The sequence below is a fragment of the Strigops habroptila genome, assembly GCF_004027225.2.
Source record: "Strigops habroptila isolate Jane chromosome 13 unlocalized genomic scaffold, bStrHab1.2.pri S16, whole genome shotgun sequence".
NCBI classification, from domain to species: Eukaryota; Metazoa; Chordata; class Aves; order Psittaciformes; family Psittacidae; genus Strigops; species Strigops habroptila.
Window position 1 is genome coordinate 11,531,210 of NW_022651054.1, and position 25,184 is coordinate 11,556,393.

At 54.7% G+C, this 25,184-nt stretch overlaps 1 protein-coding gene across 2 annotated transcripts in view; it reads right to left on the minus strand.

Moving 5' to 3' along the window:
* Positions 1-23,434, minus strand: part of MNT (MAX network transcriptional repressor) — a 28,777-nt gene extending 5,343 nt beyond the window's left edge. Inside the window, exons 1-5 of one of the 2 annotated variants that reach the window (XM_030472563.1) lie at positions 23,210-23,298; positions 16,204-16,328; positions 15,761-16,120; positions 13,299-13,340; positions 12,483-12,594 (exon numbers count right to left, since the gene is read on the minus strand). In XM_030472563.1, coding sequence (XP_030328423.1) covers positions 12,483-12,594; positions 13,299-13,340; positions 15,761-16,120; positions 16,204-16,322 — 633 coding nt within the window. In that variant the 5' untranslated portion in view covers positions 16,323-16,328; positions 23,210-23,298. Of the gene's footprint in view, positions 1-12,482; positions 12,595-13,298; positions 13,341-15,760; positions 16,329-23,209 lie in introns of both variants that reach the window. The other variant, XM_030472562.1, reaches the window with a different exon arrangement.
* Positions 23,435-25,184: the final 1,750 nt, after the last annotated feature.

The following is a 25,184-nucleotide window of genomic DNA, read 5'->3' on the forward strand; positions in this document are numbered from 1 at the left end:
TCTGCAGATCACCCTGCCCATGTCGGGTGCCAAGTTGTCCCATCAGTCAGTAGAAAGCCCACAGTGACAGCCAAACCTTAGCCACTCTGACTTTGCTCACCTGCCTACTCCCAGGCAGAGAACACCTTCAGAGAGACGAAAACCTGTGTGATTTCAAAGTTCACCTGACTTAAAACTCTCTGAATGTGGAACAATTACAAACACCACTCCAGCTGAGTTTCCTCCTCACTCATGTTATGTCATGGACTTAGTAAGGACGAGGACCTGTGCTCCCACAGCCTACACCAACCCCACAGAGCCAGCACTCCTTCCTCCTCCTGCACCCAGCATCGCTGCCAGCCCATGCCTGTTTAACCAGGGAAGCAGCACAGACAGTATCACGCCTGCAGCTGCCTGCTGCAAACTCCTCCCCTTAACCTGGTTCATGACATACTAATCCTGGTTCTACATGGTGGAAAAGTCACTGGAATTACCTGTGTTTCTGTTTTCCCACTTGCCCAGAGAGCACTGGGAGCTGCAACCCCCTGAAGAAGGCAAGGGGCAGGCACCTCGGGTTTGGTGCTCTGCTCTGTACAAGCAGCGGGGCTCTCGCCACCCAAAGCTGGTGAGACTCGATTTGAGCACAACCCACACGTACCCAGGCAGGCAGCGTGATTCCTGCCAGCTCAACAGACACACGCACCCTGAGACTGCTCTTTTCCAAGCAACAAACTTCAGCACAGACCCTGCTCCTTATGTCTGTGCAGTGATGATTGTAGGGTTTCTTTTTTTAGTGTTAAGAAACTGGCAGCCTTGGTTGCCTGGGCAACTTTTACTCTGCAGTGTAAGGAACTTCAAAACTGGTTTATTTTTCACTTCCATGCACTTAAAAAAAATTCCAGAAGAGCATCACTTGAAGCGCTGGTAAAGCCTGATGTGAGGGAAGCGGATCTACCCCAGGAAGGAATCATGGATTCCCTCATCTTCATGTGAATCCAACCACGACTCTTGACACTTGGGAAGTTTTGCCTGAGCTTGATGCCAAGAGCAAGTCCTTTGCTTGGCAGCACCTGCAGAGCACCAAGTGCCTGGGCCCCAGCTCTGACCACGGCCCTCTGCAGCGGTCACCACCGCGCTGTGCAGAGCGGCTGCTGCCACAGATGCAGGTGGAAACGGTGACAGGGAGCAAAGGCAGTGGTGAAGAGTCCCATCACCTTAAACATCCCATTTCTTTAAGCAGCAGAGACCAAATTAATGTCAAACCCAAATTAGTGTCAAATTAAGCAAACCCAAATGTGGGTTTGCTTTTGCTCCCTGTATCTGATTGATCTCCTTTACATGTAGCTGTCAGCTTCAAAGCAGCCCCCACCCACGTGGACGATAAAGAAAGATCAGCACAACAGCAGCGACAGCAAACACCCAACAACACCAGTTCTAACATTTCCCTCCTTTGCGTCCATCCTTGGGTACATCCCATTTGCCATTATTTGGTAAACGGCCAGACACAAACTCCTGTTGTCACTACACAGCAACAGCCATTCATCACTCTGAAGGATTTTCCATTTTATAGCTGGCTGTAATTAAATTGCTTATTCGTATGTCAAGATGGAAAATAATGCCCCAGTGCTTCCTGTGCACTTGCCTCAAGAATAAAGCCAGCCCTGCAGTTGGCATTAGTGAGGTTTAAAGAGTGTTATTAAAAAGCTCCCCTTATAAACATTAGCAATTTAAAAACACACTTTCAATGATGAGCTTTTCCCAAAGCGTGTTTCGGCTGTTGTGTTCTATTACATGGCATTCACTGATTAAAAATTCCTCATCAATGAGAAACCACAAAAGTGATTTGCCATTTTGAGCCAGACTCTTTAACTCTTTGCTACCGGGATCGCAGCCGCTGCAGCAAACAGGAGCTGCTGGGCCAGGGCAGGTCCCTGAGCACAATCCCACCCGCAGCATCTCCATGGGATTCAGCACGGACCTCACCCAGCCAGGCTTCCCACCTCCATATGGAGTTCTGGTTCCTCTATGTAATGGGAAAAAAAGCTAAAACCTAAGAAAAAGATTTTCTCCTTGCAGGGACTCCCACGGTGCAACAGATCTGCAGCACGAGCAGCCCACCAGCCCGTCTCCACAAATGCTACACCAGAAGCACGAACCAATGGAGGGATGGTGAGGAACCCACAGTCCCCAAACAGCCCACAGCCCAAGACTGGTGGCAGAGGCACCACACTCCCCTGGAGCACTTTGGGGGCTTCATCACTGTATCAATTTCGGGCATTCCTACTGTGAATCGTGCTACATTTTCTATGAAGTTCTTCAGCAGCTTGTTTAAAGCCCAGCATCCAACTCAACCCAACCTGCTGCCATGAAGGGGAGCCCAGGAAAACACAAAACCCCAGAGCTGGTACCCCCAATGCCATCAGGCCGGTGTCCCCAGCCTCTGCAGCAATTGTGCCAGGAGAGGTGACAGCACCCACTGGAGCCTGCAGGCGAAGGACCTGCTCCTGCACCCTGGACCTGCTGGACTCAAGCTCCTGCTGATGCTAATGGCACCAGTCAGCAGAAAGCAGCACTGGGCAGGACCAGCGGAGGTGGCAGTGGTACCCTCCTCCTGCCTGTGTGCAACCCCGGCTGGTTGCCACGGGAACCAAAGCCATCGTTTCCATGGCAACTGCTTCATTCAGCAGGCTGCTGGAGCCGCAATCCCGCAGTGGTCCGGATGCGCTAACCCGGCAGCACCAATGGGAAGATACAGGTCGTGGCACAGCAGCACCACCGCTGAAACCACCCGCACAGCTACACCCGGACAGACTGTACCACAGCAGGGTCTCCATGTGCTTCCCTGAGAGCCTTTGCTCAGGACAGCATTATGGATGTAAAATCACAACAGGCTCAACCCAAATGACACCAAGTGCTCAGCCCTGGGGAAACGCAGGATGGGGTCCTGCAGGTACCAGTTCTCAGCAGACAGCTTGTGAGCTGAGGGAGGGGAAGAGCACAACAAGGACTTCAGGTTACTGCTGCTTCTGCACCAGTTTCAGGTCTCAAAGTGAACCCTTACCAGAGCACTAAAACCAAAATAAAACTTGCAAGGTCAGGGACCACCTCATAGGTCTCACCACCAGCACCCTGCAGCACGCTGATACCATCCCAGGCACCACTGCCTCCCTGCGGGTCCTTCCAAGGAACCCCTGGGTGCAGGCTGACCCATGGACACAGACCCCACAGACATTTGCTAGCAGCCTCACGACCCAGCTCTTCCCAGTGCCAAACCCTGCACAAGGAAGGCAGCCAAAGGGCACTGCTGTGCTCGGGGGGGTGGCTGCACCCTCACATGCACAAGCACAGTGACTTCAGAAAACGAGCAAGTCACGGCTGCAGAGGCTGCACCAGCTCTTCTGCAGGTACAGAAGTGAGCTGGCAGGGGTGGTCATCATCAGGTCTGTGCACCCACCACTCGCAAGGAAAGAGATGAGTATCCGGACAGAAATACTGCACAGGACAGGAAATCTGCTGGAGCAGAGAAATCATGGGGAAATGAGGACATGCTCTGCTATTTACATTAATTATTTGCACATCATTAGCACTTAAGACTCCTGATAAAGAAAGACACTGGGCCATAGTATCTGGAACAAAACTACAGCTGACACACGGCTGATTGCACTGGCCTTGCAGACCCAGGAGGAGCCAGCGTGCTGAAGCACCGCTCTCTGGACAAAGTACAAGCAGTTACTAGGGCAGAGGGTAAGAAGAATCCGGATCAGGAAGACAAAGAATAAATTCAGGAAAAAAAAGAAAGGCAGCAAATGACTGGAATGCACAGAACACAGAGTACAAACACAAAGCAGGGAAAGGCAAAGCCATGCCCAGGACCAGCACCAAACCGTGCTGGCTTCTCCCAGCAGATCTGGTTTATACACAACTCTCAAGGTTAAGAGGAATTCAGTGTTAAAAAAATGAAGTGTTATTTGCAGTGACTAAGTGCTACGTTTGCACCACAGCCCTGGCAGGGGACGCTGGCCCCAACATGAGCTCTCACAAACCACCCTCCCCGGCAGATGATGACCACCACAGCGGGGGCCGAGGTGCTGGTGACACAGAGGATGCCGGCCTCCCACACCACCCCTCTTCCCTGCATCTCCATCCCTGTAAGGAGGTCAGTGCCAGTTACTCACATCCCGATGGCTCCACCTACGGCCCATGGAGCAGATCTGGGTCACCAGAGGATTTCTCTAACCTACCTCCCCCATTGTTATGGCCACAGTGGCAGTGGGAGGATGTAAAACCCAGTTGTTAGGTACAAATGACTCCAGTACCTGTGCATGGCTGTGAATCAAAGCTGTGCACCTGGGTGAAAACCTTTGCCTCTGTGCTGAAGAGTTTAGGGCTGTTGCAGTGCCTGCCAGCACTCAGACTCCCCACTGCCACTCATGAAGGTGTCCTAAGGCTGAAGTTACTCTGCCTGGTACAGCATGCCCCACCGGGCAGCCTTAGGGTAGCTAAAGTCCCACAAAATCCTACATATGAAGTGATGGGAAGGTGCCAGCTGCTGGGGACAAGCTCTGAATCACAACACACACTGCTCAGCAAGAGCAGAACACAGCAAGAATCAACCAGCCTTGCGCAAACCCACCCAACCTGCACACCAACACCACTGCAGAACGTTTGCAGAATGAAGTCCATCTTCTTTAGAGGCGATTTCCTCTCAAAGATCTCAGCCTTTGGGGAACAGAGGCAAAGTAATGTTGTTCTTTCCAGCGCCGCAGGAAATGCCACCATCACCCTCGGGGAGCTCATTCCTGTTCTCTGAAGTAAATGCAGGGAATAACCGGGTACCTGCCCAACAGGTGGCACCCGACGCGCACAGGACAGCGGGTCACAGCCATCGCCTTCCCCTGCACACACAGCATCACTCGCAGAGACGTAGCTTCCCCTAAATGCTGCCTTATGATGACTTGGGCAGCCCAGTTACTCAGATCAAGATGTATCTCAGCATGACAGGACCAACAGTCCCTACTTGACACCCTCATCATCAGACTGGGAACTGTGGTTTCTCCTACGAGTGCTACACTGGCTGACCCTGAATGAATAGTACGTCACCAGGAGGGAATTAAGATAACAGTAAAAAGTCCACAGTGAAAGGGACATTCTAAACCTAAACATGATACAGTATTTTAACTCATAATGACGTAAAACATGAGCAAGACAGATAAAAGAAAAAGAAACTGGGAAGAAATTGATCCATTTTCTCTGGTTGGTTTGTTTGATGCACGTGTTAACATCTTGTGCAGAAGCAGCTTCACTTGTCACCAGGTCACCCACCTTCCATGGCCTGTGTGGGTCCTCCCCACAGCGACAGGGAGGTGAGAGACAACAAAAATCACAGCTACACACAGAGAAGTGTTTGTATAAAGCCACAAGAAGCGCAGGGCAGGCCCAGGGCGCTGGGAGGATCAGTCACCACTGATTTCTGATAAATAACTGAGACAGGCAGCCTTGTAATAATCATATTCCTATTTCCACAGCCTCCACAGCACGGTTTATCACATCAGCATTTCTATCACATCAGAGTAACGCCAACACGACAACCAGAGATTAAAGTGATTCCAGCTCCTGCTGCTGTACCGCAGTTTCAGAGCCCCCCCCTTTACTGTTCTGCAGTGGATGATGTCCATTGGGATGGGAAGTGTGTACAGCTGGGCTGGGCTCTGCTGCACTCGGGCACACACACCACTTACTGTTCCCTTGCAACTACTTGTTTGTAATTTTAATTGTCAATAACTACGTCACTGCAATTTTAAGGAGTATCAACATGTACCTTGGCTACTGGTAACGAGAGCAGGAACCCAAACCACGCTGTGACTGGTGCCACAGGCCCGGCCTCTTCCCTGTCAGGCTCCCAGGGAAGAGCAAAACCACAAACCAAGTAACCAGTTACGACGTCTGTGGGGTTTATTTTTATTTGGGGGTTTTGCCTTGTTCTAAAGGTAGGGACTTGTGCAACAGTACCCATACAATAGAGCCTGTGCAGTCAAGCTGTAATTATCACCGCTCTCGTCACACCACGTGCACTCCTCTCTCCTGTGCCTGCTCTCCAGCAGCAGATGACAACCAGGACAAGCAACAGCACCCAAACATAACCTACAACAGCTGCCACACAACCAGCACTGCTGTGCTCACTCACAGGTCAGTTTGGTTTTTACAACCTTGAGCGCTTCTTTAAGCTAGAACTTAAATGCCAGAAGCATGATAGAAGAGATGCTCTAACAATTAAATAACTATCATTGTTTCTGTCCTGAAGTGTCCTGAAACCAGGACATTTACCCTTTCCAAACTCTCGTGTATGAGTCATGAGCGAGACACTGTTAAAAAACTAACCAACCCTTTGGCAAAGGTTAAGGAACAGCTTCCCCTCAGTGCACAGGGTTCAAACACGGAGCATTTGAAACACTCCACCGCATGACACGCTCCGTGGCCACTCCTGCCAATAAAAATCCACTTGCTGCTCCGTGGATGGAGCCTCCCTCCAGGCAGATCCTGCAGCTGCTGGGAGGGATGGCAGAGGGCTGGATCTCAGGCGCCTGCACTGCCCCGCAGCCCGCAGTGGTTTGTGCCAGCTCCAGCACAAACCCTCCGGTTCATTTTCTCCACATTTTTCCACTCAATGACTGTGCAAGTCATCCAAAGGGAAAACGATGTCCGTGCTCCCGCACGCTCAGCACAGCGCCGGGCTACACGCTGGAAGCTTTTCAAACACACCTGCAGTGGGAATGGGCTGGCTCAGATCAGCACGGCCAGTGCCAAGGGATGGGAAGCTCCCTGAGCATCCCCAGCTTCTCAGGTTGAGCCCCATCTCCTGTATTGATGTAGCCCAGTATCATACCTCTGAAGCTATAATCAATACCCCAGTGACTCCATCAAGGGCAGGAACTAGAGCCTGCACTTGCTGTGCATGAGCAGCTCCCACTGACTCCAGAAGAACAGCTCTACATCCAAATTCTTACTTGTTCCACATTTTTAAGCAGGTTCCAACTTGCTTTACTTTACAAAACACTATTTTTCTAAAGGTCTTATTCCTTATCCCTTTCTGAAACATGGATGACACCACGTTGCCTGACCACAGCCTATTGTTGCTGGAGGCCTTTACTATTGGCAATGCAATTCAGGCTAATTAGACAAGATGGAATCAATTGATCGGGTCAGGTAAACAACACGAAGCAGCTCTGCTTGGCACGAGAGTGCTGTTCACGTGAAGGAGGCACCGAGAGGACTAATGGACCCAGTTCTTACTAGGAAGTTTTAGAGAAGATAAGTACATTCACCTAGTAGCTGGCACAGAATAAACCCCAGCAGCTACAGCTGTACTTTCCAAGGTGGGGAACTTAACAAGACTCAGCATCACAGATGGGCTTATGCATTTGGATCAATGCAAACGCATTCACTAGAGAGTCTGAATGTCAACAAGTTCTATTCTTTATACAAGACCAAACACCAGTGTCAGACGTATGGGGTTTGTCTGTGGTACAGCACCTCCCTACACCAGGAACTGCCATGCCTGTAGAGTCCTCCCTCACTTGAGTAACACCTAAACCCTGACGTGAGCGTTACTGTGGGACTCCAAAACCCACTGGTCTCATTACGAACTTCCTTGCTCTGACTTCAATCTATAGCAGTGTCACCCCACACAGGAAAACCACTGCGACCTGGCCAGCGGGTCAGCTGAGGCCACGGGACACCGTGTGAAGCCAGCTCAGCCGAGCAAACCCACCTCTGTCACCAGGTGAGGGCATGAGGCACATTTCCCTCCAAATGAACAGTGCAGTGATTTACTTGGGAATCCAGAGATGTCAGTTACCTTCAGTCCCGTTTTTAGCTCCTGAGAAAGGCACCAGACCACAGCAGCTGTGGGAGATGGAGACTGCTTTGCTTGGGTAGATCACTATGACTTTGTAATCAAAGTCTCTTTGTTAGAGCAAATACTCCTCTGCAGGACCAAGGCCCAACATTTATCACCACAGCATCCCTGCCAATACTTTTGCAGTACCCCAGCAGCACGTGCCATGGTTCAGATCACAGCAGTGCCCTGCTTTGCAGTCTTCAAAGGATTTTACTCTTTGCCTTCTGCACGCCCTGGGAAGCTCAGTTTTGCCAAATATTTGGCAAACACGTTATTATTTAGTCAGCGTTTATCTAATATTTTGTAAGCACGTTACTATTTAGTCAGCATTTGAGTCTGTTCTAGCGGGGAAGCTGGCAAACAGGCAGGGCTGTGTGATCTGGAACCCGCAGCTGGGCTCACACATGGCATCTCATCCTGGCTGTCCCCGTGTCACCTGGTGAGCAAATCACCTGGACCACGACTCACTAAATATGCAATAGAAAATAACCCCTGAAACTGGAGGTGTTCAGGTACCACAGTGACAGGCAGAGTTTGAGCACCACAGAATGGCTGGAAGGGACCTTTAAGCTTATCCAGCTCCAGCCCCCTGCCACGGGCAGGGACACCTTCCACTAGAGCAGGTTGCTCCAAGCCCCTGTGTCCAACCTGGCCTTGAACACTGCCAGGGATGGGGCAGCCACAGCTTCTCTGGGCACCCTGTGCCAGCGCCTCAGCACCCTCACAGGGAAGAGCTTCTGCCTCAGAGCTCATCTCAATCTCCCCTCTGGCAGGTTAAAGCCATTCCCCCTGTCCTGTCCCTACAGGCCCTTGTCCAAAGCCCCTCTCCAGGTTTCCTGGAGCCCCTTTAGGCACTGGAGCTGCTCTAAGGTCTCCCCTTAAGGAGCCTTCTCTTCTCCAGGCTGAACCAGCCCAGCTCTGTCAGCCTGTTTTCATAGGAGAGATGCTCCAGCCCTATGATCATCTTCATGGCCTGAACACAGAAAACAGTCTTGCTTCAGGGCTTCAATTAGCTTCCAAATCAGATGATTACAACATTTCCTAAAGGGCAAGGAATGCTTCAAAGAGAATCGAATCACAGCCCTCAGCTGCACCCTGGAAACTTTCTGGAAGCCTCCAGTGTCGTGGCTCTTGCTTTGCAGGGAGGAAGGCGAAGGGTGAGGCAGCCACGTAACCAATGTGCTTCGTCACAGGCTCCGGGAGCCCACCCCAGCTCCTGCTGAATCACCCTTTAACAGGATTAGTGACTTCCAGCTGCGTTCAGCCTCGTTTCCTTTGTGCAACAGTGTGCTTAATTGCAGAGACTCTCATTTACTGTTGCAGAGCACAGCCCAGCTCGGAGGATAAATGAACATGAAAGCTCCATGGGAAGTTCGGAATTTAACTTTCTGACTTATCTGATTTGATGCAGATACAAGTATTTAAATCCAGCCAAGGACACAAACAGCCTGTTTCTAAGAAGTTCCAGCTGGAACAGGGGAACAAGGATTTTGTAGGAAGGGAGGCTGCAGCAGTCAGTGCCCTGCCACGCTCCTGTGGGCACAGAGCATCAGCAGAGCAGAGCTCCAGGCTGGCACACTGCACTGCTCCTCAGCACGACTCACTGCATTTGAATTTTTGGTGGGTTTTTCCCCCCTTTAGTGAAAAACTACTTTGCTATATTGAGAGTAAGAGGGTTTACTTGTAAATCTCCTTTGTACAATTCTCCTGTTCTCTTTTCACGGGAGAGAGGTGAGCACCAAGCCTGTCAGTGACACGCACCAAGTCTGGTGCAGGATTTACTGCCAAGAAGGCAATGGTTCTATTATTCTTTCTTGCCATCGGACCAACTCTGCCCCTGCCTGCAGATGAGGCTGGGGCCCATCTCACCCCTCCTTAGCTGGTAAGGGGGGACCCAGCGCAGTCTGCAGTCCCACCAATGCTCTCCATAACCCCTGGGGGGAGGCCAGCATCGCCTGCAGGCAGCTCATCCCGTCCCCACACTGATGCACGTTCTCTTTGTTGAGACAGATCAAAGCTTAATTTAAACTGAATAATAATAATGCAAAAAACTAATTCTGAACTCTGAAAAATCAAATCCAATTTCCAATAATCTGGTTTTTTTCCAGGCAAACAAACAGAGCGCTCAGATCTCCAGCACAACCACGTCCCGTGATCCCGGCACAGACCCACGGCTGAGCGCTGCCAAGGAAAACCCGGCTTCGGGATACTCCTCGTGAACTCCAGCGAGCAGCTGCCAGAGACACCCTCGCTGCCCCGAGAGAGGAGGACGAGGTGACACAAGCACCCACAGGGTAGCGAGCCAGCCCGGCTGCCGGTGCGGGGCGGGCACGGTGCGGGGCAGGCACCGTTCACTTGCTGGCCACCACGCTCACACAGTCCCACCCATGTGAGGGCTGGTGCTCGCTGCACACGTGGAGGTGGTTGCTGCCATGGGAGCTCCTGGCTGGAGCGTGGCCGGGATGGGCCTGAGGTCACCGTGACCTTCACCACCCGGCTGCAGCCTGACCAACCCCCTGCCAGCGCCAGCCCAGCGAGGGACGGGCAGCCGGATGCAGCAGCACGCGGGCTGGCCCCATCCCAGCGCTCTGGTCACCCTCGGGATGCCATGGGTGACGGGGCAGCTCTCCTCTGTAGCACGTCCCAATCCAGGCACTCCTGGAACAGGAGCTGGTGCTGCACCCACAGCCCATGGCCTTGGGGCTTTAGTCCCTGCCTGCACCCAGCCAGGTCCCAGCCACCGGGGTGCTGCAGCACCCTGAGTGCTCACTTCACTGAACGATGAAATACGCTGCACTTACACCACCCCGAGACCCCCTGCAGCCCCAGATGGTGGGCACACAGAACAGCACGGGCACACCAGAGCAGTCAGGTCAACAGAGCTGATCCCAGCACCCCTATTCCCAGAATGGATAAAAGCAACTCAAAGGCAGCACTGAAGTGGACTCTGAGAGGCAGAAACTTAAAGGAAACAAAATGTGGTTCTGAATCTGTGAACACCTGGACCATCATAAAAGCAGTTTACACCTCCTAAAAGGATGTGATGAGAGTTTAATTCCTAGCAATTTACAGAGAAGTTGGTGCATTCACTTGCAGGTAGCACAAACCTGCATCGTGTCTAAGCCTCAAAACACTCCACAACAGACCAAGAGAAGAGGGAGAGGAAGAACTGGCCATCCCAACAGCCTCACAGAGAATTTTTAACTGTCTCCAAAAGCACAGAACAAAACCGCCGCCAGCAAGCAGAGCCTGCTCATGGGCAGCCTGCGCCCCTACCACCATTCACACAGCATCAGCTACCACACCAGGAACAGCTCCATCCGTGACATCCCAGCTCCAGACTCACCTCCTGACACGAGAGCAGGTGATCCCATCACTCCATCTCCCTCACTGCTACTGGAAGCTCCTCTGCACCGACACCAGCCTGCCTGCCACCACGTGGCATCTCACTCCTTTGCTAATGCCCATTAGGCTGCACTACAACCATGTCTCCAAAACGACCTTCCTAAGCACCACAGGTTTTTCCTCGTTTGCCATCCTCCAGCAGCTGGTACCATTAGAACCTGCCCTGACCACAGGGTCTGCCAAGGAGTCACCTGTGAACACTAACGAGAAGGGCTGAGCTGGTCTGACTCTGACTCTCCAAAGTAAAAGTGATGCAGGTAATCAACAACCAGCACTTCTGAGCACAAGAATGAAAAGGTATTTGAAAGAGACTGAGGAAAATGGTAACAAAGCAAGGAAAAAAGATGACACTTTACAGTGGAAAAGCCCATTGTGAACAGTCCTCACATTGTGTCTCTTTATTCCAGACACAATGTGAGGTCTATTTGTTCTCTTCATTTGCAATATAATTTAGCAACTCTTCCATTTTCCAGACGAATTTTAATTGCAAGTCAAGCTATTGATTTCACAGCCACAGAGGACATCTCTGAGAATTTCTTTTGTGCTACCATTAACCACTTTTACAAATATTGAATAACCAAACACCAACACTTACTGCACTCCACTTGCAAACACCACAACTGAGTTTTAACTTTGCTTTCTCCCAGGCTCACTCTTGGTACCCCATCTTCCCAGAGCTTTGTGTTACAACCCCGAATTCCAGTCTTCCCCCACTTCCAAGCAGATGACTGGTACTTATATCTCCATCTCATCAAGTATTTAAGACATTCAAAACCTTCATGGAAGTCTGTCTTTTTTAAGCAAACAGAAAACCTCCCCAAAACATGCAGATTAAAGTTCACCCTAGCCCAAAAAGGAGCAGCTCCAGTTTATACAGCCTGGGTGTCCCTCTTTAAGATCATCTGAATTATCTATTCACTGCACCACCATCACTGGTGTGGATGAGTTATGGATAACCTGGAACTTCCAGTATAAGGAGACTGCATGAAGCCAGTGTTCCTAGGTTTGAATGTTCTGGAAATCTGGAGTTTAGAAGTGACTCCACTCACATGGAAGGAGAAGGAGCAATGGGAGTTTTTCTCTCCCCTTTTTCCTTTTCACTACAGGAAAAAGTAACTTGGCTTAAGCAAAGTCAGCACCATTCTCTGGCTTCAGCAGATAAAGTGCTGCCCAGCACCAGCCACGCGAGCGCCACACGTACCTGGATGTATCTCAAGGCACTCCTTAGGACACTGAGGTTTGAGGTCTTCTTGTCGTCGACGTTGGGGATGTTGCGCTTTAATGTCTCAAAGCATTCTTTCAAATGAGCCCGTCTAAAGAAAACACAGGTGGTTTATCAGCTTGGGCAGCACACACCAGACACCAGTTCAGCAGAGGGGCAGAGCTTGATTTGGGCCTTAATCCAGCAAAGCACTTACACATGTGCATAGCAGTCACCTGCCCGCTTACAACAGGGCCAGCTCAATCCAGCAGGAATGCTGTGGGGTTCTATGCCTGGATTCCAGTCCTGGCTGTGTCAGGAAACCATTGTGCAGTCTTACACGAACTATCTCGTCTCCCTGTGCTGTTGTTTCCACTTTCACTGCATTTCTGGTTTAACTATTTAGACTTACATGAGTTTTGCATCAGGAACTGGTCTTTATTCTGTATTCACACCATACACTGACCCCTGCTCCTGGCTATTTTATTGCTTCGAATCGAGAGAAGTTCCACCATTATGCACGTGGGGATTTACTTTGCGGGATCAGGGCTTTGCAGGGTTATTGCAATGCAGCACACGGTGCAGTAAAACACAGGGGGAAGCAAGGGATGCCAAACTGAGCTGTCAGGAAGCAAAGCAATTCTGTGAGGTCCAGTGAAAGTCACTGGGAATTTCGTTCAGGTTATTTATTAAAACACAAACAAAGCAACCCCCGCCAAAGCCAAACAAACACTGACAGGCTACAGGCCAAGCCAAGAGGGACAAAGGGAACACAGGGAATGACAGCAACCCCCCAGCCCCTGGCTTTCTACGCACCTGTTCTTCTCCAATTTATTATGTACTTCCCTGGTCCCAACCCTGTAACCCAAACAGAACAAAGATAAACTCAGTGTCAGGTTTAAAACTACAGCCATTCAACCTGTTGTTTCAGCAGCGTGTGTCTAGGACATAGAGGTCAATGCCAGAGAGCAATTGAGGTGTTCAGGTATCACTGCTGCATTCATATTTCTACCTCTGCTGTATCAAGGTATAATCCATACTTCACATGAGATGGGACAAGCATTATGCATATACTGCACACAGGATACAAACAGGTACAGTGTGTGTGTACATACACAGACACTACTATCAACACAAAGACACAGAGCATGAATTGTGTGTGTTTATTGAGCACTGGATAGCCCAGGCTCTGACCCATTCCTGATCTACAACGACACCCCAGTGGGGTGAGATTTATGCAGCTTCAAGTTAATGTGTGGGACTCAGCAGACACCTTTCAAACCGCTTTGGTTCTTACTGTGCCTGAAACAACACAAGTATGGACTGAAGTAATCCAGGAATCCTCGAGTCCCTGCTAGAGAAAGAGCCAGGGACAGCTTCTGGTTTTGGGGTCCTGGTCTGTCTGCACTCTCTGAATCAGGAATACTTTTAGGAAAAGCCAAATGAACTCATGTTATCTCAGTTTTTCAGCTACGACAGTGATAAAGACCATTAATAGACACGTGGAGGCTTCAAGTACCTTCCATACACTATGGAAAGTAACTACTTGCCTTTGGCTGAGGATACCCAGCCATGGAGTATGTTAATATTTAATGAATATTTAAAACAAATATTTGACAGCCTTTTCCCATGAACCTTTTCCAAGCTGCTTCCTAACGGAGCAGCTCTGGGCAGACAGAGCACGCCCCTTGGGGTATCCCATCCAGAGGCACTTCAGGAATCCTTCACGCTCGCTCAGCACCAGACGGGTTTTCCCAGTGTGCCTGTGCCAAGAGCTCCGGGAATCTCGCATGGTCCACTGCCTGGATTGCAGCATGGACACGGCGATGGCACTGGGAAGACAAACCCTCCCAGCTTCCAGGAGCACAGCCCGGCGGGATGGCACAAGGGCAGCTTGCTGGAGCAGCCGCAGCCATCCCAGAACCCCCCTACACCCCCCAAACCCACACAACCACCTCAGTGGCAGCTTCACTTGACTGAAGCACAAATACACCAACTGTTTCTGCAACTGAGTGGTTTACAGACAAGCTTCAAAGATCACAATCCATCTCTGAGGAATTACATTGGCATCTCAGAAAGGCCATTAGGTTTGCAAATTCTTACCTACATTACTTTCCCCATTTCCTTCTACATATTTTGGGATCTCTACATCCCAAACAACACTACAAACCCTTTTTTTGTCCACTACATCCTACACCTCCTCCTGCTCCCCCAAGATGATACCAAAACTGCCTCCTTGCATGGAGAATGCCCACAGGGAAGGTCAGTACCAACTCACAGCCCCGTGCTCCTCTCACACCGGGGTTACAGTGGCTCTGCATTACAGCTCACAGCAAACACCATAAGCACCAGAGGACCTGAGGAAAAGAAAGCGAACTGCCACGTCCTGGATCAGCATTCCACTGTGAACACCACTGCAGAGCCACCCCCCAGCTGCAGGCAGTTGGGAACGGTCAGAGGTCTAGACATGGGTGGGAGGAAAGACAGAGCAGACCCAGGTCATTTCTGCTGCAGGAAGGAAGACTGAGGGGCCAAGGGAAACAGGTAGAAGCTTGCTGCAAAGAGGGAATGATCTGTTCTCCCACTCCACAAGCAGTAACACCAGACTACGTATCAGGATACTGTGGTCTGGAAACAACCGCCTGAGAAGACAGAGTCTCCACCAGCCAATGTCCTTAAGAACAAGTTAAGACAAACACTAACCTGGAGCCACATCAGTCACAAGTCCTGTCCGAGGGCGAGGACAGGTTAAACCGCCTTCAGTCCCTTCCAGCTGCGGGAGCTCTGAATAAGCAGGAGGCCCTTAGCACCTACAGCACTAAGAAACTGAAACAGCAGCTAAGGTCATCTCTGTCCTGGGGAATGAAACCTCCCAGATCACATCCCCATTTTCAAGAAGGTTCCTGCAAGCAGCACCGCTGCATGACTTCCCTGAGCAGTATTAGAAGAGATCTTTTGCCAGACACAATACCAGATGCCACCTGAGATCAGACATGCAGTGCTGGGACTTGGAAATACACTTGTCCTAATGCAGTTCTGGCTTGGAAAAACAAATCCTTGTACAGAATTCTACAGTGTGTAGTCACTGTAGGAGGAAAAATAAACATCGAGCTAAGGAACCCTGCTATCAAAAAACCAGAGACATCCAAATTCCATGGATCCTGGTACTCCTGATCTGACAACTCTGCAAAAGCAGCAGCTGCTCCAGGCCCATGCAGCTCTCGGTACCATTTTGGTCTGGTCCCTCTCAGAAGCCGCCACACACGAGGTGCACTCACCCTCCAGGTCTCTTCTTCTGCTCATTTGGTTTCGTGTCTTCTGCTGGAGCCAGCTTCAGCATGCCGAGCGGCGCGGGCGCTCCCGGGTGCTGCAGGGGCGGCTGGGGCTGGGGCTGGATGGGCTGCTGAACCACATGGTGCTGGGAGATGGCCAGGACGGGCGCTGCGTAATGCTGGAGCTGCTTCGGGCTGCCCGACGGGGGGGTGGCGGCTTTCCCGTCCGGCAGGAGCGGCCCCGGCGGCCGCTGGATGACTGGCGCGACCGACGGCGCGTCCTTGGTGACGCCGGGAGTGCTCACGAGGGGCTGGTGGCGCTGGACGAGCGGCGGGGACAGGGCGGTCTGCGCCTGCTGGGGCGGGCTGGTGACAACGGGGATGGGAATGACTGAAATGGGGGCTGCCAGGGGCGGGGGGGGCGGGGGGGCCGGGGGTGAGATGGGCACCAGCAGTTCGCTGCGGGGCTCCTCGGGGGGAACGGCGCTGTTGGCCCGCGGCGCGCTGGCCTTGCCGGCCTTCTTCTGCTCCTGCTCCCTCTCCAGGCGGAGCTTCTCGTGCTGCTCATTCTCCTCTGCAACAGAGACACCGACAGTGATTAATGGTCCTTCCCCATCCAAGGCCTCTCTCTAACCAGGCTGGTGACAGAGGGACACGGAGCCTGCAGCAGGACTTGCGCCCCTGGAGACCCGTCCCATGTCCCAGCCGTGCTGCACCTTCCACTCACTGCCCTTTCCCTCCAGCACGGGCTATCTAAATACAACCCACGTGCTGCTCCCACATTCACCCCTGGGGCCAAGCTGCCAGGGGATCCTGGTTCCTCCACATCTGCGGCAAGCCCAATGTCACCAGGGACAAGACGCCACTGCCCACATGGAGAGAAACATCCCGGATCCAATCACTTCCCACTCCCAAGGTCCAACACACTGCAAGGCCTCTGCCAAGGGCACACATTTCTGAGCTGAACAAGGGTAATGGACCTTGGAGAGCTGTGGCAGAACTCTGCCAAGAGCCTGTGCCTGCTCCTCAGAGCGATGCGGTGCAGGAGCGGGATCAGTCCCTGCCTGCCTTGCACATGCTCACAGGGACGGACTCAGCACCCCAAGCGATGGTTACTTCTACAACCTTCTACAACCCAAAGCCCTCCCTGCTTGTGCCTGCATGTAAATGCATCCCTGTGCTCTATTGCAGAGCAGCAGAGATCAATCCACAACAAAACATTCTCAATTCTTCCCCATTTTTAACTTGGCAAAGAGCAACGGAGCACCTTAGCAAGGAGCCCACCTTGGCTGTGACAGCCCCGGGACCACACCATGTTCACCTCCAGGGAGGAAAGGACAAGCTCGGAGCCCAGCCCTGACTAACAGCATCCAGGGAGAAAATGTGCATTTCAGGACCACATCCTCACCCAGAGCCAGTGTGCGGGGATCGGGAAACCTCAGAGCCAGGATCTCGGTTCCCCCAGCACTGACCCAGGACACCCAGCGCCAGGAGGTAACTGCAGCGGCCGCAGCCAACCACCCGTGCAGGGCAGGGCAGGGCAGGCTCCTGGGGTTAAAACACTCTGTATTTCATACCAGCAAGTGTAAATCTTTGCTCAGGGGACATTACACTGATGCAAACCCATCGGGGCGTTCCTTTATGCTGCAGGTTTTGTTCGAGCTCTTGAACTTGGCTTTGATGTGTGTACGTTCCTGTGTGTTTTTAGACCACCAGACAAAGTAAATGAAATCTGTGTGGCCTGACTAGGAAAATAAACCTCCTTAAATGCGATCCAGGTCTCCGGCTTCAATTGTGTGAACATGGCACAAATGACATTTATTTATACAAGTCCTGTGGCGCCAGTGGCCTCACATCTCAACAGCTCACAGCCTTCAAACACCCCAAACCCGCTGTCCAGGCCCCACAGATCCTGTTCCCCACAGCCTCCAAGGACTGCAACAGAAACTGCAGCACCAACAGCATGCCTGGAGCTGTGACTTCTTCACAGCAGTGTAAGAGTACATGGAAACTAAACCTTTGCTCGTCAAAAAAGCGATCACAGAAATGATGATATGGTCTGATGTCCTGTCTGACACAGTGGCCAATATCAGGCAATGAAGACGAAGCTCCAAGAATATCCCAAAAGAGCCTGCCCACAGGAGGAGTTTGGGGTTGACCACACAGCATCACTGCCCCTGACCCACAGGTGATGTGGTTTCATAGGATCCCAGACTGGTTTGGGTGGAAGGGACCTTAAAGCTCATCCAGGCCCAACCCCTGCCACGGGCAGGGACACCTTCCACTAGAGCAGGTTGCTCCAAGCCCCTGTGTCCAGCCTGGCCTTGAACACTGCCAGGCCCGTTACTGGACACTCCCGGCCGCGCTCGAGGTGCGATGGGGACGGCAGAACCGGCCCGTGCTGAGCTCGCTCCCACCCTGGCTGCCAGTGCGAGCACCACGGCAGCAGAGGAGAGGCTCTGCAGGGCCCAGCTCCGGCTGACGGCAGCGCCCGCAGCGCCCGGGAGATTCCCACGAGCGGCTCCCAGCCCCGGGGAAGCCGGGGGGAGGCAGGAGGTGACGCGCGCGCTGCTCATCACGAGTATTTCTGTAGATGTCTCTGCAGAGCAGGTGCAGCCCCGGGGCTGCTGACACGCTGCCAGCGAGGCCTCTGGTGCCGCGGATCTTGGGTCCCCTTCAGCCAAAGAGTTTCTGTCAAGGATCACTTTGTTTTAGCCAAAGCCTGGCACCAATGCACCGCTGCCCTCTGCATCTGATCTGTGCGGAGGTGAAAGGGGCCTCTGCTATGGCCCCTCCTGACAGGGAGAGGACCGAAGGGTCTCCAAGCCCTCCCTCCCTAACACACACCCCCCTCAGGATAGAAACGCTTCCCCTGAGCTATCAAGATCTCCATCTCCTGCTCACTTTGTACTCGCACCTTGCCAACAAACTAGAGACAAGCTTTACAAAAGCCCCCTACAGCTCTGGTTTTCCATATGAAATAAGTTCACCCCTTCACAGATACACAAACAATGGAAGGTGCTCAGACACACACGGCTCATCCTTTCACACGGGGTGAACTGGGTGCAAGAGCTTCTGCAAGCCCAGTATGTAGGAAGTGCACAAGGGCCCTGCTTGGGCTACCAGGGGCAGCTGAACCAGGAGGTGCCCACCAAAATGATGTGCAATTTCCACTCATTCTTGACACTCTCATCAAAGGTTCTGTGGACTGAACAAACCAAGGGAGAGAACCAACCCTCAGGGGGTCTGAAGCACAACTGAGGCACGAGGGGACGAGGAATCCCCCCTGCCCACACCACATCACCTGCCAAAGGGCCCATGTCACGAGAGACGGGACCTCAGTGTCACCGTACGGGAGGACAACAGCAACGCCAGCAGCAACGGGACGGAACAGCAAATCTCATCACAGGAGGACACAGAACAGGGTCAGTGCTCCTGACCGGGGGACTGAGGCTATTTTAGGGCCCTGATGGCCCAGGAATACACAGTGCCAGACACTCTTAACTGAGTTACCTCATAATCCACAGGGTTTAAATGTATCTCCTCCCTCTTGTGTGCCCTGGCAATGCCACCGTCAGTGACAGCCAAGGCAGAGCCACACGTGCTCCGGGGCCGGGGCACGTCCCGGGGCCTCCCGCCCCACTGGTGCTGCAGGAGCACTGCACGAGGAGCACTGCACGAGGAGCACTGCACGAGGAGCACTGCACGAGGAGCACTGCAATGCCCTTTCACGCTCCTGGTTTCACCAGGGACACTCAGTACTCAGAACTTACCAATGGTATGTGCCTTTGTGTAACCCAGCATCGCGCCTCTGCTGGGCTTAAAGGTCCCTCCCCAGCACAGCGAGAGAATACACCAGGAATGCCCCATCCCTGGCAGTGTTCAAGGCCAGGTTGGACACAGGGGCTTGGAGCAACCTGCTCCAGTGGAAGGTGTCCCTGCCTGTGGCAGGGGGTTGGAACTGGATGAGCTTTGGGGTCCCTTCCAACACAAACCAGTCTGCGGTTCTATGACCTAACTCCATCAACGGTTGGGCACTGGCCATTAGTTCTGCGGGGCAATTTTCTGAATAGTCTCAAGCGTTTCTCTGAATCATTCAATGCTCTGGAGCCCACACTGCACACCATGAGCCACTAGGGGCCTGGGAAGAGGGCCCTGGATTTCCCTCACAGCGGTTCTGCAGCACCATCACCCACAGGAGTCGCTCCTGGTTCTAAGGCGCTGGGGACAGAAGGAGTCTCCAGATGGTCTCCACGTCCAAGGCTGGCCCGGCTGCACTCAGGGAGGGGACTGCCACGCTGGGAGGAAGGGCAGGCTGGAGCCTGAGGTTAGTTTCTGTTTCTGCAGGTCCCTGCCTCTGCAGGGAAGAACCAGGAAAGGGAAGATAAGAGCCGTCAGCAGCACTGGAGAGCAGCAGTGCCGGAGCCAGGCAAACCCTGAGTCATAACAACGCTGCTGACACACGGGGCTGCGCCAGCAAACACACTGACAGTGCCCAGGAACAAGCTGGAGCACTGAGACCCCCTTGAAGAGTGACCCCCTTCTCCGAGCCCCTCTGAATCTTGGCTGACAACAGCACAGCACCGGCCCAACTTCCCTCTCCCACCTCGCTAAGGGCACTCTGTGTGGTGTTCAGCCCTTTGCAGCCCTGAGACACAGCATTTCATTCCTGGATCCCCTGAGGAGAACAAAGGGCCGCTGCTGCACCTTCATCCCAGGCTTGTGCAGGGGTTTTCACAGGCTGCTCAAGGGAATGAATGGAAATGTGCAGGTTACCTCCACAGTCCTACCTCCGCATTGAAAAGGAGGTAAGAATCCGCGGGTATCTGCCCATCAAAGCACTATACCCAGGCACACAGGAGAAGCTTCCCTGGATCATGCAATCTGGCCGCACCATGGCAGTTATCCCTGAATGCACACAGGCATCCTCCCCACCACAGAGCAAGGCTCTTCCCAAAGTTAGCATCTAACTCAACAGTCAGTGTGTGATACCAGGCCACTGCCAGAACACGGATGCTGGGTGTGAGCTGGTCCTCCTCCTCCTCACCCACCAGCACTGGTGGGTGGCACTGCAGCCAAAGGAAACCCTTCTGCTCACCACACGCCTTGTTGTCAATCCCGTGCCATTAAGATGTGCCAAACTGGCAGGTAGAGGAGATGGGGAAGACAGGACTGTGCGCTCACCACCCTTGCTGGCAGCGTCCACAGACATGAAAGGCTGTGAACAGAATGGAGCAGCATCAAGCAAAGCAGAGAGCAAAGCTGAGCGGGGTCTATGAGAAAAACCCTGAGAAAACAAATACGAGTTACTCGCAATCACAAGTAAATCCGTTTTCTTAGACATGAAGCATTCTTGGATTAACCTAAATTCAAGGAAAACGACCACCCTCTAGTTCAAGTCAAATGTCTCTGGAGTTTGCAAGTAACAGATGAAAAAGGACCTTGGTTGTGGGTTCATATGTGTGTAAACGTGTATTTACACGCATGGGAGCCATGTGCTTACACAGAAAGGGTCAGCACAGGAGCATTACGAAGCATGAAAGTAGAGACACAGATAGAACAGGAATGCTTCAAAATCCTGACTCCCCGAACCATCAGAAACACTAGAGCAGGAGGCCGACGTGGTGGATGTCCATGGTGTGTCCGTTCCTGCTGCATTCCCACAGGTTAACAGCATGAGAAACGTGCACCATCAACTATCCCCCATTTCTACCCCACTCTGTTGGGTTTATCCCCCAAACAGCATTACTATTATATCATCACTTACATGACACTTGTCATCGCATAGAAAAAGGGGTCTGCTGAGCATATAACAGTTCAGACCACGAGCCAAACCCCTGAGGTTTCACGTCTCTCTGCACACACCTACATAAATCCATCTCACACATTTGTAGGAACCTGTTTCCAAGTCACACAAGCCCAGCACAAAGCGTGCAGCAAAGCCAAGGCTGCTCACAGGATCCAACCAGGATGTGCAAGGAGCACACAAAAGAGCCTCCAAACCCACTACTTTAAGTCAGTAAACAGCAGGATTTCACCCCAGCCACACAGGTGAACCCAAACAGCGTCACAACTCCCCAGAGCAGCAAACAGCCCTCAAGAGCTGAAGGCACAGGAGAGCTGCTCTGGTTATAAATTTAGAAGAGCAAAGCCTCCATGGGTTAATTTTCCACTGGTGGAAGAGGCTGAAGGAGCAGGAGAAGCCACCACACACCTGCTGGAAAAACAGACCTGAGCAAAGACATTGGGTACAGCCCGGGAATGGGACGCTCTGTGTCACGTTTGGAAGCGCCTGGACACTGTGTGTGCTCACAGAGACCAGCTCCTGGGCGAACACTGCAGGACCTGACTCCGGAGCCGAGCGCTGCATCACCTGCAGACCTGTGCAACGCAGCATGTGCTGCAGGAGGGACACCCCCGCCCTGCCTGCACCACGGCTCTCCTGGTGCTGCGGGGCCTCCGTGTCACACGTGGCACCGTGCCCTCCGTGGGGAGACGGGGGGTGCTGGGGTATGTGCGGATCCCACAGCGCTGCAGACGCCGTGGCAGGGGGTTGGGACGGGAGGGGTGTCAGGTCGCTCTGAACCCGGCCCATGCCCCGCCGGTTCCGTGGTTTCGCTCTCGGTTCCTGCCCATGCCCCAGTCACATGCACCTCTTGCCGCCGGCGGTTACCCAACGCGGTGGCCCCGGGTCACCCGCGGCCGCGCTCCAGCGTCCCCGCCCTCCCCTGCTGCACCCGCCCACAGCCGCTCTCGGGTGCGGGCGGCGAGATCCCCGCCGAGCCCCTCCCGGCGCCCGCAGCCCCGCACGGCCCCGCCGCGGGGGTGTCCCGAGGAGCGGCGCGCGCGGCCCCGCGGCGCTTCCGGTGCGGGATCCCCGCGGCGCGCGCCGTGACTCATCACCGCACCGCGACACCCCCCCACCCCCCCGAAGCGCCACGCGCCGCCCCGCGGCACCGCGGGGGCCGGGCGGGGCCGGGCGCGGGGAGGGGCGGGGCGGGCCCGCGCGCACGTGGTGGCGGGCGGCGCCTGGCGCGTCACGCGGCGCGGCCCCGCCCCCGCCCCGCCGGCGGCGCGGGGACACGCAGCGCGCGGCGGCGGCGCGCCCGCGGGAGGGGCGGTGGCGGCCGGACCCCCCCCGGCGAGGACGCGGACACGGACAGCCCCCCCCCCGCCCCGGGACCCGCGGCCGCCCCGCCCGCACCGAGCCCACAGCGGGGCGGCGCCGCGCTCCCCCCGCCCCGGCTCCCCCCCACCCCCCCACCGCACTGTCACCTCCCCGCCCGCCGCGGGCTTCCCCCGCCGCCCCCGGCCGGGCCCCGCGGCAGCGCCTCGCACCGGCAGCGCCGCGCTCCCCCCCCCCCCCCCCACGATCTGCCGGCGCCGCCCTCGCCCCCTCGCCCGTCCCCGCGGCGCCCCGGGCCGGGCGCGGGCTGTCAGGCGGCGGCCCCTTACCACGTGCGGTCTGCTGCTGCTGCGCCTGCCACTCCAGGAACCGCGCCGCCTCCAGCAGAGTCTCGATGCTCATGGCGCGGGCCCCGGCGCCGCCGCCGCCGCTCCCCGGTGCGCGGGCCCGGCCGCAGGCGCCGCGCCGCCCCGCGGCTCCCCCGACGGCCGCAGCGCTGGCGACAAGATGGCGGGCGGCAACAGAAACACAACAGGCGGGCGCTGGCGCGGCACCGCTACTACGCGGCGGGCGGCAGCAAGACGCGGCGCGGAGTTAGGGCGCCGCCCGGACGGGACGGGGCGGGACGGGACGAGGCGGATCGCCCGGACCGGCGCCGCGCAAGGGCGGCCCGACAGCCCCGCCGGCTGCGGGAACGGGGCGCGGCCGCGGCGGGCGGCTCGCCCTGGGGCGGGTGCCGGGCGCGGGAGGGCGCCGGGCGCGGTCGGGGCTGAGCCGGGCCGCCGGCGCAGCGCTCCGGCCGCCGGGTTTTCCGGGCAACCCTCCCCCCGCAGTGCGCTCGCGACCCATTACAATATGTCACCGCGGCGCGGGCCAATGGGCGCACAGGACAACAAGGCATGGAGCACCTCCACATGGGCGCCCCGCGCCGCCGCCGCGCGCCTTAAAGGGGCCGCCCCGCGCCCCACCCCGCCCGCGCGGCGCTCCCGGGGCGGGCGGGAGCCGCCGCCCGCAGCCGCCGCGCGCCGCAACGCGCCGTTCCCGGGGGGAGCCCGCACGGGGCGCGCGGGCACGCGCACCGGAGACACGCGCGGCGCGCGCCGGGGATTCCCCGCGTGCAGCGCGCGGGTTCCCCAGCACCCCAGAGGCACTGACATACAATGAGCTGCCCTAAATGCCCATGGGCAGGGACTCGGCTGCGCGGTGAGACACCCGCGCTGTGCCCCAGGCACCACGTAATCGCAGCCCTGAGCACCAGCGGCCCCGCATCAGGCACCGCTTTTCTCCCCACAGACCTTTCTCCAGGTTCCACCCTCTGCTGTTGGAGCAGAACCTGCCCCGAGCAGCTCCTGCCCGCGGGCTCCGGTGTGTCCACCCGCCCCGTGCCTGGTGGGATGGCCGCACGGAAGGGAAGAGCCAGGCCCTTTCCACAGAGAAAAACCAAGAGAAGGGGCAACCTCTTGAAAAGGGTCCACAGAAGCCATCACATGTGGGCCTGCTCTTTCAGAAACACATCACGTTGGGGCTGAACACACCGCCCATGGGCAACGTTAGCTGATGCTTCCTTTGTAAGGCCCTTTTTTCAGTAGCTTGCAAAACTAAATTAAACTTTAATTATCCACACTGAAGTTTTCCATGTTAAATTCTGCCTCTGGTTGACTTTGGGTTTGGGGCTGGGAAAAGGTACTGAAGTAAAGGACAAATAAACTGATTATAAAAAGCAATGCTTCTCGTGGAAGGGATGGGATTGGGAAAAGAAGGTTTCCATGTGAGAGTCCTCGCTGCGCTTAAAAAGGAATTAACCTGAGGAACGGCCGCCGGAGGTGGCAAACCCAAGCCCTTGAGCTGGGCTGTACCGGCCCGCGGGATCCGGGGTGGGCTCTGAGGGCGCAGCCTCCTCCCACCACCCGCCCTGTGTGTGGCTCTGCCACCTGCACATGCTTCACTGTGTTACACGTGCCGTGTGTGTTTGAGTATGTCACATCCTAAACTCGGGTTTGCCTCATGACAGAAGAGGAGCCAAGGGTCGAACCTGTCTCTGTCACGCTGTGCCTGGTCCTACAAGCCCCACGGGCTCACAGTGTCCTCCTGCGGGCCTCAGTTTTAAGCAGGAATTGCCATTCTGTGATCAATCTTGCTTTACAAACAGCACCTCCCAACCACACAACTGCCCCTGCGGAGCGCACGGCACCCGCTCTGCACCCTGCGGGGTGGTTGGAGCTGAGGTAGAAACCAAGACAAGAGAAATGAACCTTCAGAGGAGCTCCTGACAGTGCAACAGCCGTGGGCCTGAAGGAGTGAACT